General features: G+C 45.5%; 1 protein-coding gene across 24 annotated transcripts in view; it reads right to left on the reverse strand.

Moving 5' to 3' along the window:
- CAMK2G (calcium/calmodulin dependent protein kinase II gamma) overlaps nucleotides 1-14,341 on the reverse strand; it is a 425,093-nt gene that overhangs the window by 154,891 nt on the left and 255,861 nt on the right. For all 24 annotated transcript variants that reach the window (XM_029608983.1, XM_029608982.1, XM_029608986.1 and 21 more), the window contains exon 6: nucleotides 2,762-2,834. In XM_029608983.1, the coding sequence (XP_029464843.1) occupies nucleotides 2,762-2,834 (73 nt within the window). The remainder of the gene's footprint in view (nucleotides 1-2,761; nucleotides 2,835-14,341) is intronic.

Genomic DNA, 14,341 nt, shown 5'->3' on the forward strand with positions numbered 1-14,341 from the left:
TTAGATCTCTTCTCATTCTCTCAGTTGTTTCAGGCGTGTCCTCTCTGTTGCAGATGACACAGAGATCTGCAACAAAACTTTCCTTCTAACCCCCTCCACAATATCACTCAAAGATACTGAACAAATCAGCCCCAGAACAGATCCCTAAGACGCTCCACTAATCACCTTTCTCTCTTCTCTGAGTGAATTCAATTGACCACTGCTCTCTCTCGGGCCGATACAGTAAAATCGCGGGAGAGTGCCCGCTCTCCCGGCACGCGCACAGGCCACTCTCCTGTGCGCGCGATACAGTATTTTAATTTATTAAAATTAGGGTCGGCAGTAAAAAGAGGCGCTAGGGACACTAGCGCGTCCCTAGCGCCTCTTTTCGGTCAGGAGCGACGGCTGTCAGCGGGTTTGACAGCTGACGCTCAATTTTGCCGCCGGTTCTCGAGCCCGCTGACAGCCACGGGTTTGGAAACCAGACGCCGGCAAAATTGAGCGTCTGGTTTTCAACCCGTGAGCCGTGGGCCTATTTCAATTTTTTTTTTCTTTTTTTTTTTTTTTTAACTTTCGGGACCTCCAACTTAATATCGCACTTCCCCGGCGCTGGCAGAAATTAACGCCTACCTTTGGGTAGGCGCTAATTTCTGAAAGTAAAATGTTGCAGGCGCTATTAGGTTCGGGGGGGTTGGATGCGCGTTTTGGACGTGCTATTACCCCTTACTGAATAAGGGGTAAAGCCGGAGCACACTGTACTGTATCGGCCTGACTGTCATCTGTCAGTCAACCAATTTCTAAACCACTCCATCACCTTGGGACCCACCCCTAGACTGCTCATTTTATTCATGAGCCTACTAGGTGGGATAGTATCAGAAGCTTTGCTGAAATCCAAGTCAACTACATCCGGCACAGGCCCTTGATCTAATTCTCTACTTACCCAATTAAAAATCAATGAGATTAATTTGACACAACCAAAACCATGCTCTCTCAGATCCTGCAATCCACTGGACTGTGGTCCCCACTATCCTTCCCTTCAGTAGCGACTCCATTCATTTCCCCACCACTGAGGAAAGACTAAGTGGCCTGTAGTTACCAACTTCCTCTCTATTACAACTTTTGTTCTTTTACATCTCTCGAATGACATTCTATGGATATGAAACTTCGAATGAAGCAGTGAAAAGAAAGGCACTGAACATTCTCCTGTGTTATGGCACCATGCGTGCTCCCTGGGAGTCCCACCCATTTGTTTAAACATACACATCTAGTTATATTTTCAGTCTGATGTGTAACTCAGAACGAACAATTTTGTCTGGAGGTTTGAATCACTATTGGGCTGCAATGTGATGTCACACTAGATACTTTTTAAGGACTCGCGTCAGGATTGTTCCAGTCTTTTTCCAGCACATTGCAGAAAGATCACCATTTTCCTATAGTGCCAGAAGCTAGCTAGAAAAAGAGAGTAACTTGACCTATGTGTGGTTCAAAATGAGAACCTCTCACTGCCATGCTGAGGTGTCAGAACTCCTAAAACATCTGTATAAAGCCTCCGACAGCCACGTAAGCCCTGCCAAATCCCCTAATATAGCCAAAGATAGCCTCTCGGTGCCAGGCTGCAGCGCCAGATCTAAATATCCAAACAAAGCCTCTCACAGCTAGGCTGTAGTGCCAGCTTTGCTAAATAGCCAAGCAAAGCTTTTTACTGCCAGGCTGCAGTGCCAGATCTCCTAATATCTTAACAAGAGCTTTTTTCACTGCCAGGCTGCAGAGCCAGTTGGTGACGCTACAAACCCAATTGGAAAGCCTCACGCTGCCATGCTCGTCTGCCTCCTTACGCAGCATCCCTTTACCCTTATAGTGCAGCACCTCCTTGATTAGGAGAGCATTTCTTGGATTCAGAATCATAAAAGCAGTGCAAAAACATACATTTAAAGACGAACTACTGTGCTCTTCTTAATCTGAAGTTTGGGGACTTTCCGCTGCTTCATAATTGTATGGAATGGAACTGAAGCGTCTTATGTGAGAACACAATCAAAAATAATTTAATTTGACTGACCTCAAACACCCACATGTCAGTGAACTGTTCATTCTTATACTGCACCGCTGGCTGGAAGAACACCTGACCTTAAAACATCCACTAACACTCCCATATTCAATTTTCAGACCTGCTCAGCCTGAGAAAGGAATCACTCAGATGTTTGATGTTTTTTGTTGTTCTTCTTCTTCTTCTTTCCTTATCCTTCTCCTTTTATTCATTTCTCACTGGTCCCCACCCAAAAACACTATCACCCTGCCATCATCCCTAGAACACACACACACACCTCACAGTGAAGCCTGGGCTAGAACGTGAACGACCAGAGATAAACCCAGCTGCTTAGGGGAAGGGGCACTGAAGAAAGCCAGCGAACACAATCACTGGTCGTCGTCCCCCTCTCCTCCCCCAGGGCACCCAAAAAAACCCAGGAAGATTCCTCAGGCTGAGAAAGTAGAAAGCAGCCAAATCTGAGCCATTTTCCTGAACAGCTCTCTCCTGCTGACTACCAGGTGACACTACTTAGTTTCCGCCATCCACTGGTTGCTAGCAGAACGCAGTACTCAATCCAGCCAACACAGAGGAGACTCCATCTCAGTCAGGAGTAACCCAGGACTCGAGCTTGACACTACTGTTTCTACCTTCCAACCACCCTCCACCCCCTAAGCTTGTGCCCAGTTAAACCACCTCTCTTCAGAGAGTACAGGGGCCCCCGCCCCCCCCCCCCCTTCCCCAGCAAGGACACGTTACCTTCAAATCCCTGTGCACAATGTCATGCTGGTGAATGTGATTCACACTCTCCAAGATTTGGTGGATACAGTGACTGAAAAACAAAGACAGAAGGAAATGGGGAATTAGACACTCTTCTCCAGCCGGTTCCACCACAAAATACACACGCAAGCACACCTCTCGCATCCTACAGCCTCTTAAGAAATATAATCTCTGCACCCTCCATGAAGGATGCAAAGGCGGGGAGAGCAGGAGGAGTAGCAGAAAGTGCCTCTGCAGGTCTGCTTCTGCCTATGGGCAGAAGGGGCAACTGGACTCGGCTCTGCAGAGCAGGAGGCCCCCACTGCATGAGCACACAGAGCTCTGCCCGGATGACTCTGCTGGCTGGTGCTCTAAATCTCAAGCAGCAGAGAACAGCCTTCTGCTGCAGCCCCCTCCCTTAACAGGCCGCATGCAGGGAACAGGAGAAGCGTGGTTGAACCTGGAGCACACAGAGTCAAGAACAGCTGTTCCACTTCCTTATCCAACCCCCTCCCCTTCCTGCCTGATGCTGGAGAGGACAGCAGGCAAGGAAGAATTCACTTTTTGTCTGCATGCTCTCTATTTTGTGCTCACTTATTCTGTATTTGGTGAGGGCCTGTGTGTGACCAAAGTGAAGTATTCTGTTAGCATATAATTTCTGTGTAGCGATCTGTGGCAGTTCTGCTTGTTCTGTTTTCCCAATGAGATGTGTTGGTGTTTCTGTGGCCTGGCAGAATATTTGCATATAGGGGTTCTTACTGTTTGAGTTCTGAGAGTTAGTGCCGTTTTTAAAACCGGAGGAATTTTGTGCAACTGTGCGGCGCAGAATTTGAGCAGAACTCCGCCCTGGCACAGGATGCGTCGGTCCGGCGTGCAGTATTTATGAGGAGCTGCCTCGCGGGAGCACAGCAACGCAACGAGCTGGCCCCTGTTGCTGATGGGAGGCGAGGAGGAACCAATTACGTTCTGCCTGCACTGAGAGCAAAAGGGCTGGAGACAAAGCAGTCTTTTCCCTGCATCGCACATCTCTCAGCAAGCGTGAGCCGCACCATGCCCTGAACGCCTGCACTGCTCTCGCCAAACCTTTGAGAACAGCACGGGAATTTGTGAACTTCACGGCTCACGCTCGCTTGAGAGTCACATGGTGTAAAAAAAAAAAAAAAGGAAACAAACTTTTCAGGGAGCTCCTGTGCTGGATATCCTGTCCAGCTGGGGGTGGACAGAGGGTGAGAGAATGTGTGTGTGGGGGGGGGGGGACATACCCAGCTGTGTGTGCTGGGGGAGAGCCAGAGTTTGAGGGTAGGAAAGTGTGACATGGTAGCAAGAGTGTGGGGGAGGAGGAGAATAAGCATTGGGGGAATAAGCATTGGGGGAACAAGCTGAGGGACAAGAGTGGGAGGGGGGGGGATTAGTTACATGTGCGTGGAGAGCATTCTAGTGTTTTATAGTTAGGGCTTTTTATTTTAAGGGATTTTAATCTGGCAATCCAGGGCGCCCAAGAGGAGCTGCAGACAGCATGGACTTCTTTCAACTGCTGACATTTGTAGCAAAAACCAGGGACACTGCTGTGCTGCTAAAAGTTTTGGCAGCTGAGTCAGGTGCTCTGGGGGTCTCCCCTCCAAGGGAGGGAGAGGATGGAGTCCGGGGAGAAGGCCAGGGGGTTCTTAGTAAGCAGCAACTTGGGAATGGACTGCCTCGGTCATGTAGGTAATTACTAACAAACTGTTTTCAAGATCAGGTGCTCAATCCTGACAGATGGTCTTGCACCCCCAGTTCTGAGGGTCACCAGTTCAAGATCAGTTACCACTGCCTGCAGCTTAGAGCTCTCCCCTGAACTCTGTGGATTACTAAATTAAAATCCCCAAAACCAGAAGCCCTAGTTATGGTGTTCCGCTACAACACTTACGGGGGAACTCTGCACCAAAAACTTATACATTTTGCATCTTTGAGTAAGAACCTTTTCCTGTTTTGAATTTTACATTAGTTACTACTCAGGCAGTGATTATATTGCATTATTTTGATAAATATAGCATGTAGAATTTTAAAATATTGTGCGCAAAATTTCAAAATTGTTTTGCACAGATTTCCCCCAGGAGTAAGTTTTGGTATGGCAGGCTTGCTGTCTAGGTTCTGAATGACATTTTTGTGTTCTTCTTCACAAGGTATCTGGGTAATGGAAGGCGTTTGTGTCACTGTTACTGAGGTGAAGGCAGAGTTTGACATTTTTTCCTATGGTAAGTGGTATGGGAAACCTCCTAGTTTAGCCCAGCCAGCCATTTCAGAGATTAACTTCAACCACTGCAGTACGGATTTCTTTTCATTTACAAATTTATGCATTTCTTGAATTTTTAAAAAAAAAATTATTATTTTTTTTTTTTTTTTTGCAACATATCCCCAAAATCACAAAACACATTCATGAGACGCTGTGACACAGTTTCTGAAACATTTGTATTATGTGTACATATAAACACACACACAAAACAGTTTTTACAGGACTGTTCGTGGACGAGTGGTGATAGGGTCATAAATGGTTGCTGAGTTTAATTATCAAAATCTCAAGGTGGGGGATCGGGGGAGGGCACAAGCCTAATGGTTCACTTAGGGTGCCTAATATCCTTGTACCGATTCTGCACAGGCTGCAAGGCCTAAACACCACACATCGCGCCGTCCTACACGGGGCTGAAAGAAGTAAGACAACTCAGGCCACATTTGCCCGTGCAGGCCACAAAAATGGAGAAGCAATACTGGCGTAGGCTCACATAGGTTAGCAGAAGGTAGAGGTGTGTCTGTTGGCTTGCATGGGTTGGAAGGAGGCGGTGGTGTGCTGCTCTCCTCCTTTCAGCTAATGCAGAGAAGGAAAGGCTGCAGCAGTGTGCTGGCAGTATCAGAATAACAAGCAGGGGAAGGACATGAGTGCTGGGGTGAGGGATGAGAGGGAGGGTGGCGGTCAGTATGGGAAAAAAAAATAAATAAAAGGGGGACCCCCCTATCCAGGGCCTCTTAAGGGGTGAGAGCAGCCCTGAGCATCTGTGAACATTGTTTGCAGGGGGAAGCCAGCATTTCTGGAGTCACTTCTGTTCCCTCAAGGCAATCCACTGACTGAAGCAGAGGGGGAAGAGATCCATAAACTCCAGGCCTTGGTCTGCACTGGGGGTGCAGGGCTGGGAGTGAATTTTTTCTCTTTTGAAAATACAATATAGGGAGTGGAAGTTTTTAAGAAACCACACTCTTCCGAATACTCCATGGTCATTTAAAGAAAGGTGTTAAGAGTGCGGGTCAGGAGGAAGAGGGACAACTGTCACCCCTCCACCCCCACCCCACACACACACGTTTCCCACTATGCATGCTCACCCTCAGTTCCCTTCTCTCTCTCTCTCTTGAAACACAACGCAAACACCCAAAACGTGCTGCGGCCCGCCAGCCCGGCCTGAAACTTGTTGCTTAGCAACAGGTGCAACAGGCTTTCAGGAGAAGCTGCTCTCAGATTCCCGGCTCTCTCCCCTCTACCGGCACCAGACGCTTTCCTTCGGCTGCTTCTTCCGCAGTGGGGGGTGGGGGGAGAGAAAGCAGAAACTTCGAGAAACGCCTCCTATGCCAGCTGGACCCATTCTAAGCCCTCCACGCCACCCCGCAAAAAAGTGGACAGAGAGGCAAGGGCCGAACTATTTGGTGAGAGGACTGCTTCCAAGCATTTTTTTTTTTTCATATTATCTGGAACGCATATTAAAATAACAACAGCATGCCGGGTCCACGAGTCTCACTGCCTGTCTTTCAGACACACTGCCTAACAGTGAGTGTCTAATATAATTAAAAAAAAAAAAACGAAACAATACTGTAACTGAGGAGCGATTCCCATGGGCGCCACTTCTTAGCCTTCACCCATCCCACGCACCGTCTGTGCTTCATGTCACCTCTTGCTGACGTGCAAGGCAACGTCACAGGAGCACAGGGGGAGACACCGTGCTGACACACTCCAGCCAGCTGTCATGCAAAGTGGGGGGGGGGGAATATCCCCGTCACCCCAGACCCTCCCCCCTCCCAACTTCTCCACTCAACCTGGTCAGAGAGAGACTGAAGGCGAGAAGTTGCCAGAAAGTCAAAGACGGTCACAGCCTGGCTCTACTGAATGGCCGGGCAGGTGGGCCTAGTGCCCGCTGGCACGCATTAATGTGGCACCAGGCTCTCTCCTGGCACGAGCTCTGACGTCGAGGGGAGGCGGGGGGAGGAGGAAGGGGCAGGCTCCCAGGGCGGGGCATCGTTGACGTGCGCGCCTACAACCTTGGTTCCCTTGGGATCCAAATTTTCACAATTGTTTTGAATCTGGGGGCCTCGCGCTCCAATTGGCCGAGTTGAGCTGAGGCGGCAGCAAGGGGAGGAGCCGTTTGTTGGCGTGAGGGCCCTGCTCCCCCACCCCTTGTTCTTTTCTGCCGTCTGGACCAGCGTTCCTTCCCGCCCGCCCTAGTTTTCATTCTTATGTATGTAGGGGAAGTTTGTGTCGCAGCTGGGGGGGGGGGGGGGGCGCCTGAGCCTACTTGGGGGGGGGGGGCAGCATCGTGCTAATTGTACAGCTTGGCAGCTGCCAAGTTCCAGTCACAAAAGGGCACAGCTGGGTGCAGTTGTCCCTGCATGACTCCTTGCTGGGCGGCGGCGGGAGTTGTGCGAGTTGGGCCATTGCTGGAATTGCTAGGCGGGTGACCTAGTGGTGATCATCTTGCTGGGAGGCGGCGGATGGTCTCTATTGAGTTCCTAATTGGGGGGGGGGGGGGGGGGATGATGATATAGTTTGGCTTGGGCACTGCTGGTTTGTTAAATAAAGCTGCGGCCTTGTTGATTCCAATTTGGTTGTCCTGTATTGATTGTCTGGTTATTCTGTGAAGGGCGATGGCGGAGGGAAGAGATAGTCCTGGCTGCCTACATTAAGAGGTGGCAAGTGAGTCCACAGACAATGAGCGCACGTCAAGCATGCATTTGTTTTGCAGCGCATGGGTGGAAAAAAAAAGTCCAGCAGCGATAAACAATCCCCTGCCAAAGACAGCGGTTACAGGCACAGCCGGGTCAAGGTGTTTCAGCAGTATTTCAAAATTAAGCACCTGTCTCCCCCATTAAGGTATACAAGATATATAAATGTTACCTCTCAAAACAGCAGTCTATTTACAATGAGGAAGCAAAATAAAATACACAAGCAGTAAACTAAACGTACAATTGCCAATTTGCAATATAAAAACCTAACAAAGTTAAAATTGTGAGTCATTGTGCCCCTAAGCATGCTGCGCTCTAGGGCCTCGCTCACCTGTCTCTCGTCCTGACCAATTGCCGGGCAATCTGACTACTTTTGGGGATGGGGAAAGTGTGTAAAAGTGCAGCACATTTTGCTGGCTTTGTGCATGCATCCTTCTCTGGCAGAGTCGGCTGTAAGGCTTTGTGAATTATTCACCCGCTCTAAGAGCAGCGGCTTCTCACTGCCAGGCTCGGAGGAGCTGCAGAAGCACCAGTGCCAGCCTCAGAGACAACCGGCTTTCTGCTGCAGACAGCAAGGAAATACTGGATGAGAACACAGCAGCCTGTGCCTGAAGATCCTGTGAGCCCGAGCGCTGGGCCTGCAACGTGTTCAGTCAAGCGTGGACATGTTAGCTCCAGTCACTTAGGTAGCGGCCAAATCTGTTCTAAGCCGCACACTACTGTATTGGCTGCAGCAGGGGGGGAACCCTCTCCGACCCTCCGTATTCTGTGACTGTGCAAGAAACATATGCAGGCCTTAGATCTCGAATAAACCTCTGTTTTCATGCCGTCTCTCGTTCCTCATTCGCTCTGAGGGACAAAACAATAATTTGGAAAGAGGGATGGGGTTTGCTTCTTCAGATTGCGTATGAGCAACAGCAGAAGAACTGAAATATGCAGGTTAAATCAATTAGACAAGTAACCTTGTGCAAATCAGGACTCGCTCTTCGAGCCAAGCATGAGTCAAGCCAATTTAATTAACACAAAAAAAAATTTAATTATAAAACAAAATACATTTTTTCCATTCTTTTTTATATCTCTACTTCTGTTTTTCCTGTTACGGTCTGTTCCATGACAAGGGTCTATTCCTTATCTCCCGGTCTCTCTCAAATCTCTAGCCTCATTTCAGTCTTCTTTCCTCCACCTCTGTGCTTTCACCTGCCTGCCTCTCCATATTTCTCACACTCCCCAGGCCAGTTTGTCCCTAGCTTTCAGGGTGCTGCATTAGTAATAAGTGTAGTACTGCATAACTTTCCTCTCTTCCATCTCTACAATTCATTCCCCTCCCCCCACACCTCCTCTTCATCTTTCATTCCTCCAGTCAGCATGCTTATCCCTCTTGGTCTCTCTTGCCCTTTAATCGCACACCTCTGTCTCCCAAAACATCTCTCCCCCAGCTCTTCAATCTTCCCTTGTCTCTCTCCTTTATCTCACCGCCTCTTGTCTCTCTCCCGACTCTCCATTCTCTGTTCTCTCTCACATGTTCATCTCCCTATATCTGTCTTTCCCTTACTGCTCCCCTCCCCATCTCCCCTCTTCTTACCTCTAACTCCATTCAATTTCATTTCTCTCCCCACAATCATCCCGCCTCCTTCCTCTTCCCGCCACGTCCTCTCCCCCTCCAAGAGCAGTGGCAGAACAGGTTACCGATACAGAATTACGCTCCTTGTCCCCACAGCCAGAGGCTAGAAGCAGTGGCGGCGACAGCCTGTGAGGAGCCAGAGGTAAACATGACTAAACCTGGTTCAAGTTAGCTTTAGGCAATCTTAAGGCAGTGAATAAGAAGCAGCAAATAAATTTAGTTTGCCATCCTGTGAGGACGAGGTGAGCCAAAACTAAGTGCTGGGCTGGAGCCAGGCTCACTGAGATCTACCTTGCTTTTGCTTTCACTGTGGAATGTACACGATGCTCGCAACCCTAAAATAAGAAGTTTATTCTTTTCTCACGCGAGTTGATGACTACGGATATCTTGAGATGGCAACAGTTGGCCATACTGAAACACCTGACCCTTAAATCTCAGCAATGTGAGATATGTATATGAGGCTTTTTTTTTTCTATATCCACGGAAGTAATACCAATAAAGTAATGCAAAAGAAAGCTATTTCTGCCAACTGCTGTGGGAACAGCAACGTGCACAAGTGCATGCTCACTACAGTCTCCAGCGTCACCCACATAAGTCTTGCAATGAAAATGGCTATACTGAAAGCAGATTTCTCACTCAGGCCTTCTGAAATTGACCTAAGATTTCACTTCTGCAAGCGGGAGCAATGCCCTAGTGAAAGGTTCACAGCCTACGCTGCTGAACTTAACAAGCTGACAGAACGCTACCATTATTATGAAATTTACACGATAAATTGCAAGATTCTCCAGGGAATCCTTAACGTTTTTCAGCTGTTGCCTGCTCACCAAGACCAAAGTAAAGTTCACAGATGCTTCAGAAAAGGCCATTGCAGGCAAGGCTCCAACCACACCACCAAAACTTCAACCATGTCAATGCAAACATGTCAAGCTCATGCTGCTGCCTAATCAAATCTTCTGTCAACTCCAGAAGTATGAGAGAACACGAACCCTGCATCACTGTGTTTCCTCTCTGGTGGAAATCACACCGGACTCATGCCAATTCAAGGATATGATGTGTTGCTTTTGTAAGAAGAAAGTTAATATTGAGCGTTTTTGCTAAACAGTGTCCATGGTACCAAAGGACAACAGAAGATTTGGTTGAAAAGTTGCAGGCCAACTCTGGTACAGAGATATCAGGTCAGTTTTTCTATTGGGTGAGGACATTCAGGGAGATGTACCAAGGAAAGTGAGATTTTTTTTACTGGCAGCAAGAATGGTGTTGGCAAGCTATTTGAAAAGGGATACCCCTCCACCAAAAATAGTATGGATGGTATGGAAAAATTCTGGATATTATGGGAATGGATAAGTAAACTTGAACTTTAAATAATAACAGCAACATTTATTTCTTAAAGCATTATACAACATAAAATAATAAAAGCAGTACAACAAAAAAATAATCCTGTCCTTTCAATTTATAATAATCAACAACCTAACATGGGCCAATGTAATAACACCTGTGCTGAAATTAGCAGGTTTTTTTAGATTTTTTTTTTTTTTTTTTTTAAGAGCACATAGGATAAAAACAGGTGGCCCCATGGGATGTAATAAAGGAATGGCATGCAAATGAGATAAGCACAAAAAACCCTATTCTAGACCAAATACCCACAAAAATACTTACACTAAAGCCCGGATGCATAAAACCACAGGGAAAACTGGCACTAAAATAGGTGTTAATGCTGCAGAGGTCCTTTATTTAAAAAGTATGTTTTGGATTTTTATTTTGCTTAAAAGATTACTTTTTTTTTTATTACTTTTTTTATCCAGTTTTTCTGGCATACAAAAGTAGTATACAAAAACAAGACAGGTACCAAACTAGGCAGGGAGTAAGGAAAACAGTTCACAATCAAGGGGTAGCATGGGTACAGAAATAAAACATTTGTAACAGAAAAAGAAGGGGAGGTTAAGCATAATGTTGATGATAAATGCCCCATATCGCATTGTATTTAAAGGACTGACCATGTAAGGCATAAAGAAGTTTTTCAATATCCGCCACCACTCGCACCTGAGTTCTCCAATACTCCACACATTGGGGCTAAACTTCCAAAAGGTTGCAATTGTGAGTCTAGCAGCTAACAATAATTGAGGCACCAATTTACAACATTTTAGAGGTAATAATGATCCAATCCATCTCCCCAAAAGTGCCAACAAGGGCATAATCTGCACCGGAATACCCAGTATATCAGCTATTTCCTGTGTAATATGCGACCAAAACAGTCGCAACACCAGAAAAAGATTACTTGTTTTGATACAAGTGCAATTAATATATTACAGTGATGCATGCTATTTTGTATGGGTTTCTGATGGGGAATACATGTTCGACAGGGAAATCTGAAATAGATGTTGTATATGCACTCAAATATGCAGCAGAATTAGTCACAGTTAGCATGGCAGACAGGTGCTTTAACTTTTACTCCTGCCCTGACCCAGGCACTAAAAAACCAGCGTTAAAAAAAACCCACTAACAGTTCTCTCTACTAATGTGGCTCCCTGCATTGCCTGTAAAAACATAATAGCCTCTTTTACATGCTATTTGTATGGCCTGTGCTAAATCAGCTGCGGGTTTTTGCGGCACTAAATGCTTTACTATATACAGGCATATGATTAGTGAGGGAAAACCTGCACAATAACGCACACAAAAACCCGCAGATTGTTTACCGTGGCTAATTACATTGGCCTCATAATACATTCAAACAATCTTGCCTCAACACCTCCAAAAATTCCTACCAAAACCATTGTTCCTCCAATCAACCCCATAAACTACCCTACCCTCCACTGTCAGAGACCCTAACCCTATTCTCTCAGATATCCCTATTCATGTACATTCACATACAGCCAATAAACCATCAATGAGTCTTCAGGAAAACCTTGAACAAATAGCCACATCTTAAGGCTCTGTTTAAATAAGCCGTAATCTTGGACAGAACATAAATTCTTGGGAAGTCTATTCCATAAGTCAGGTGCTGCACAACTAAAGGCCCTCTTTCTGATATTAGATTAGCTGACCTCTTTAATCAATGGACTCACCAATCATGTCTCAGTAACAGAGATAAATGTCCTTCCAGGCACATACAACTGTAAACAATCCTGGCAATATTTAGGAGCTTGACACATATGTGCTCTAAATGTGAATGTTATAACTTTAAATGCCACTCGATAATGCACTGGTAACCAATGGAAGGACTTCAATACTAGCGCAATGTGGTCCCTGTATCTGCTATCAGATATCACCTTTGCTGTAACATTCTGAATCACCTTGCATCCTTCTAAGAGTCTTTAAAGGTAAGCCACAATAGACATTATTACAATAATCTGACCAAGACAACAGGAAAGCTAGCACTAAGTATGAAGGCTTGATTGATCCAAAAAACACCTGCGTTTGACAAATGGCATGAAGTTGAACAAAATTTAATGAAAAAGATACCCTTGGAAATAAACTGAATATATTCTTCCATCTTCAGCTCACTATCCAAAACCATACCCAAAGTCTTTACCTGTTCAACTAGTAAAATTGGAATGTTTTGAGTATTTATGGATAGTCCCAAATCTCCTCTTACAGAGTTCCCCAACAACTAGCATCTCACTCTTAGAAGCTTTCAACACCAACCTATTCTGGATCCTCTACTTCTGACCAGTTTTCAATCCCACATTTAGTCCCTTTACAGAAACATTTGTATCTCTTCCTAGCACCAAATATCTGCTGTATAAATATAAGAGAGTAACAGAAGGCAGCTTTCTTTCAGGACATCTGGATTCCCTTCCCTTTTGCTAAAGCTGATACTTGGATGAATGTTTTTCCCCACCTTCTTTAACTTGTTTTATTGCATCTCCTCAGTACAATAGGACTGTGCTGAATTTTTTGTTTGAATTGGCATTTTCTTTGGGATTTTTAGGGTAGTGGGGTTTTTTTTTTTTGAGAGGAGGGGTTATTTTCGTTTGATTATATATCGCTACATTTTAATGACCAATTACCTTCCATCAGGCTTGTTTTGGTAATGTCCTCTGTGGGTTTTTAATGTATTTGACAATTGTTATTTTCCTTGCTTGATAATGCATTGGTGGATACTTTTTCTTCCTTGATAAATTTTTTTTATTGATATAATGGAATTCTGTTAGTAATAATGAGAGTAAAAAGAATTTAAACACACGTGGCAGGCCTTTTCCAAGTATGTCATCAAGTCAACCAAATGATCAAAGCCCCTTCCACACCAAACTACAGTAATTGTCAAAGGAACATTATATAAGATGGAAGGTGACTCAGAAATTACTTTTATTAACATCTCACAAGAAATGCACCAAGTTACTCTGGTGTCATCATTGTCCAAAGTTACAACAGTCAGCAATCTTGGTACCTGACTACAGGAAGATCAGAATGAGCAATGTGGGATTTTAAGTTCTAAGTACCCGAGATGGCACATATCAACCTTCACTACTGCTACTGGTCCCAAGTTAGTCACAGTAAAGGCTTCCTTCAAAGTAATTATTGGGAGCTCATTAGCTTAAGGGTCTAATCAAAGCTGTTTTTAAAGACTTCACCAAAGTCTTTGCGGAAGATTTGAGAATCCACCAAGGCCCAAGACTCACCAGTGAAAGCAAACAGAATGAGAGAACGCATTACCCCACACTAAAGTCGACACTTGATGGAAAGATTAACTGCAGCGTTTATGTGGAGGAAGGAAGATGTGTGTCTATGGAACTCCAAGGTCATGTGTTTGTGCTGGTAGTAAGCGATATTTGTGTTTGCGATTCCTTGTTAGACACCTAAACTGGCCCCACTGAAAATCCCCTAAGTGTCTAAATTTAGGAGCCTGTAAAGCTGGCAATTATGGGAAAGAGTAAGAGTAGGGGAAAAACAATTAGGCCTGTAGCACTGATTTTCAGCACTAGCCACTTAACTTAGATGCCTAAATGTAGGCACATTAATTGTAATATTAAAATTTAGGTTTCTATATTTAGGTAATTTTC

Source organism: Rhinatrema bivittatum, chromosome 7 (genome assembly GCF_901001135.1).
Source record: "Rhinatrema bivittatum chromosome 7, aRhiBiv1.1, whole genome shotgun sequence".
NCBI lineage: Eukaryota > Metazoa > Chordata > Amphibia > Gymnophiona > Rhinatrematidae > Rhinatrema > Rhinatrema bivittatum.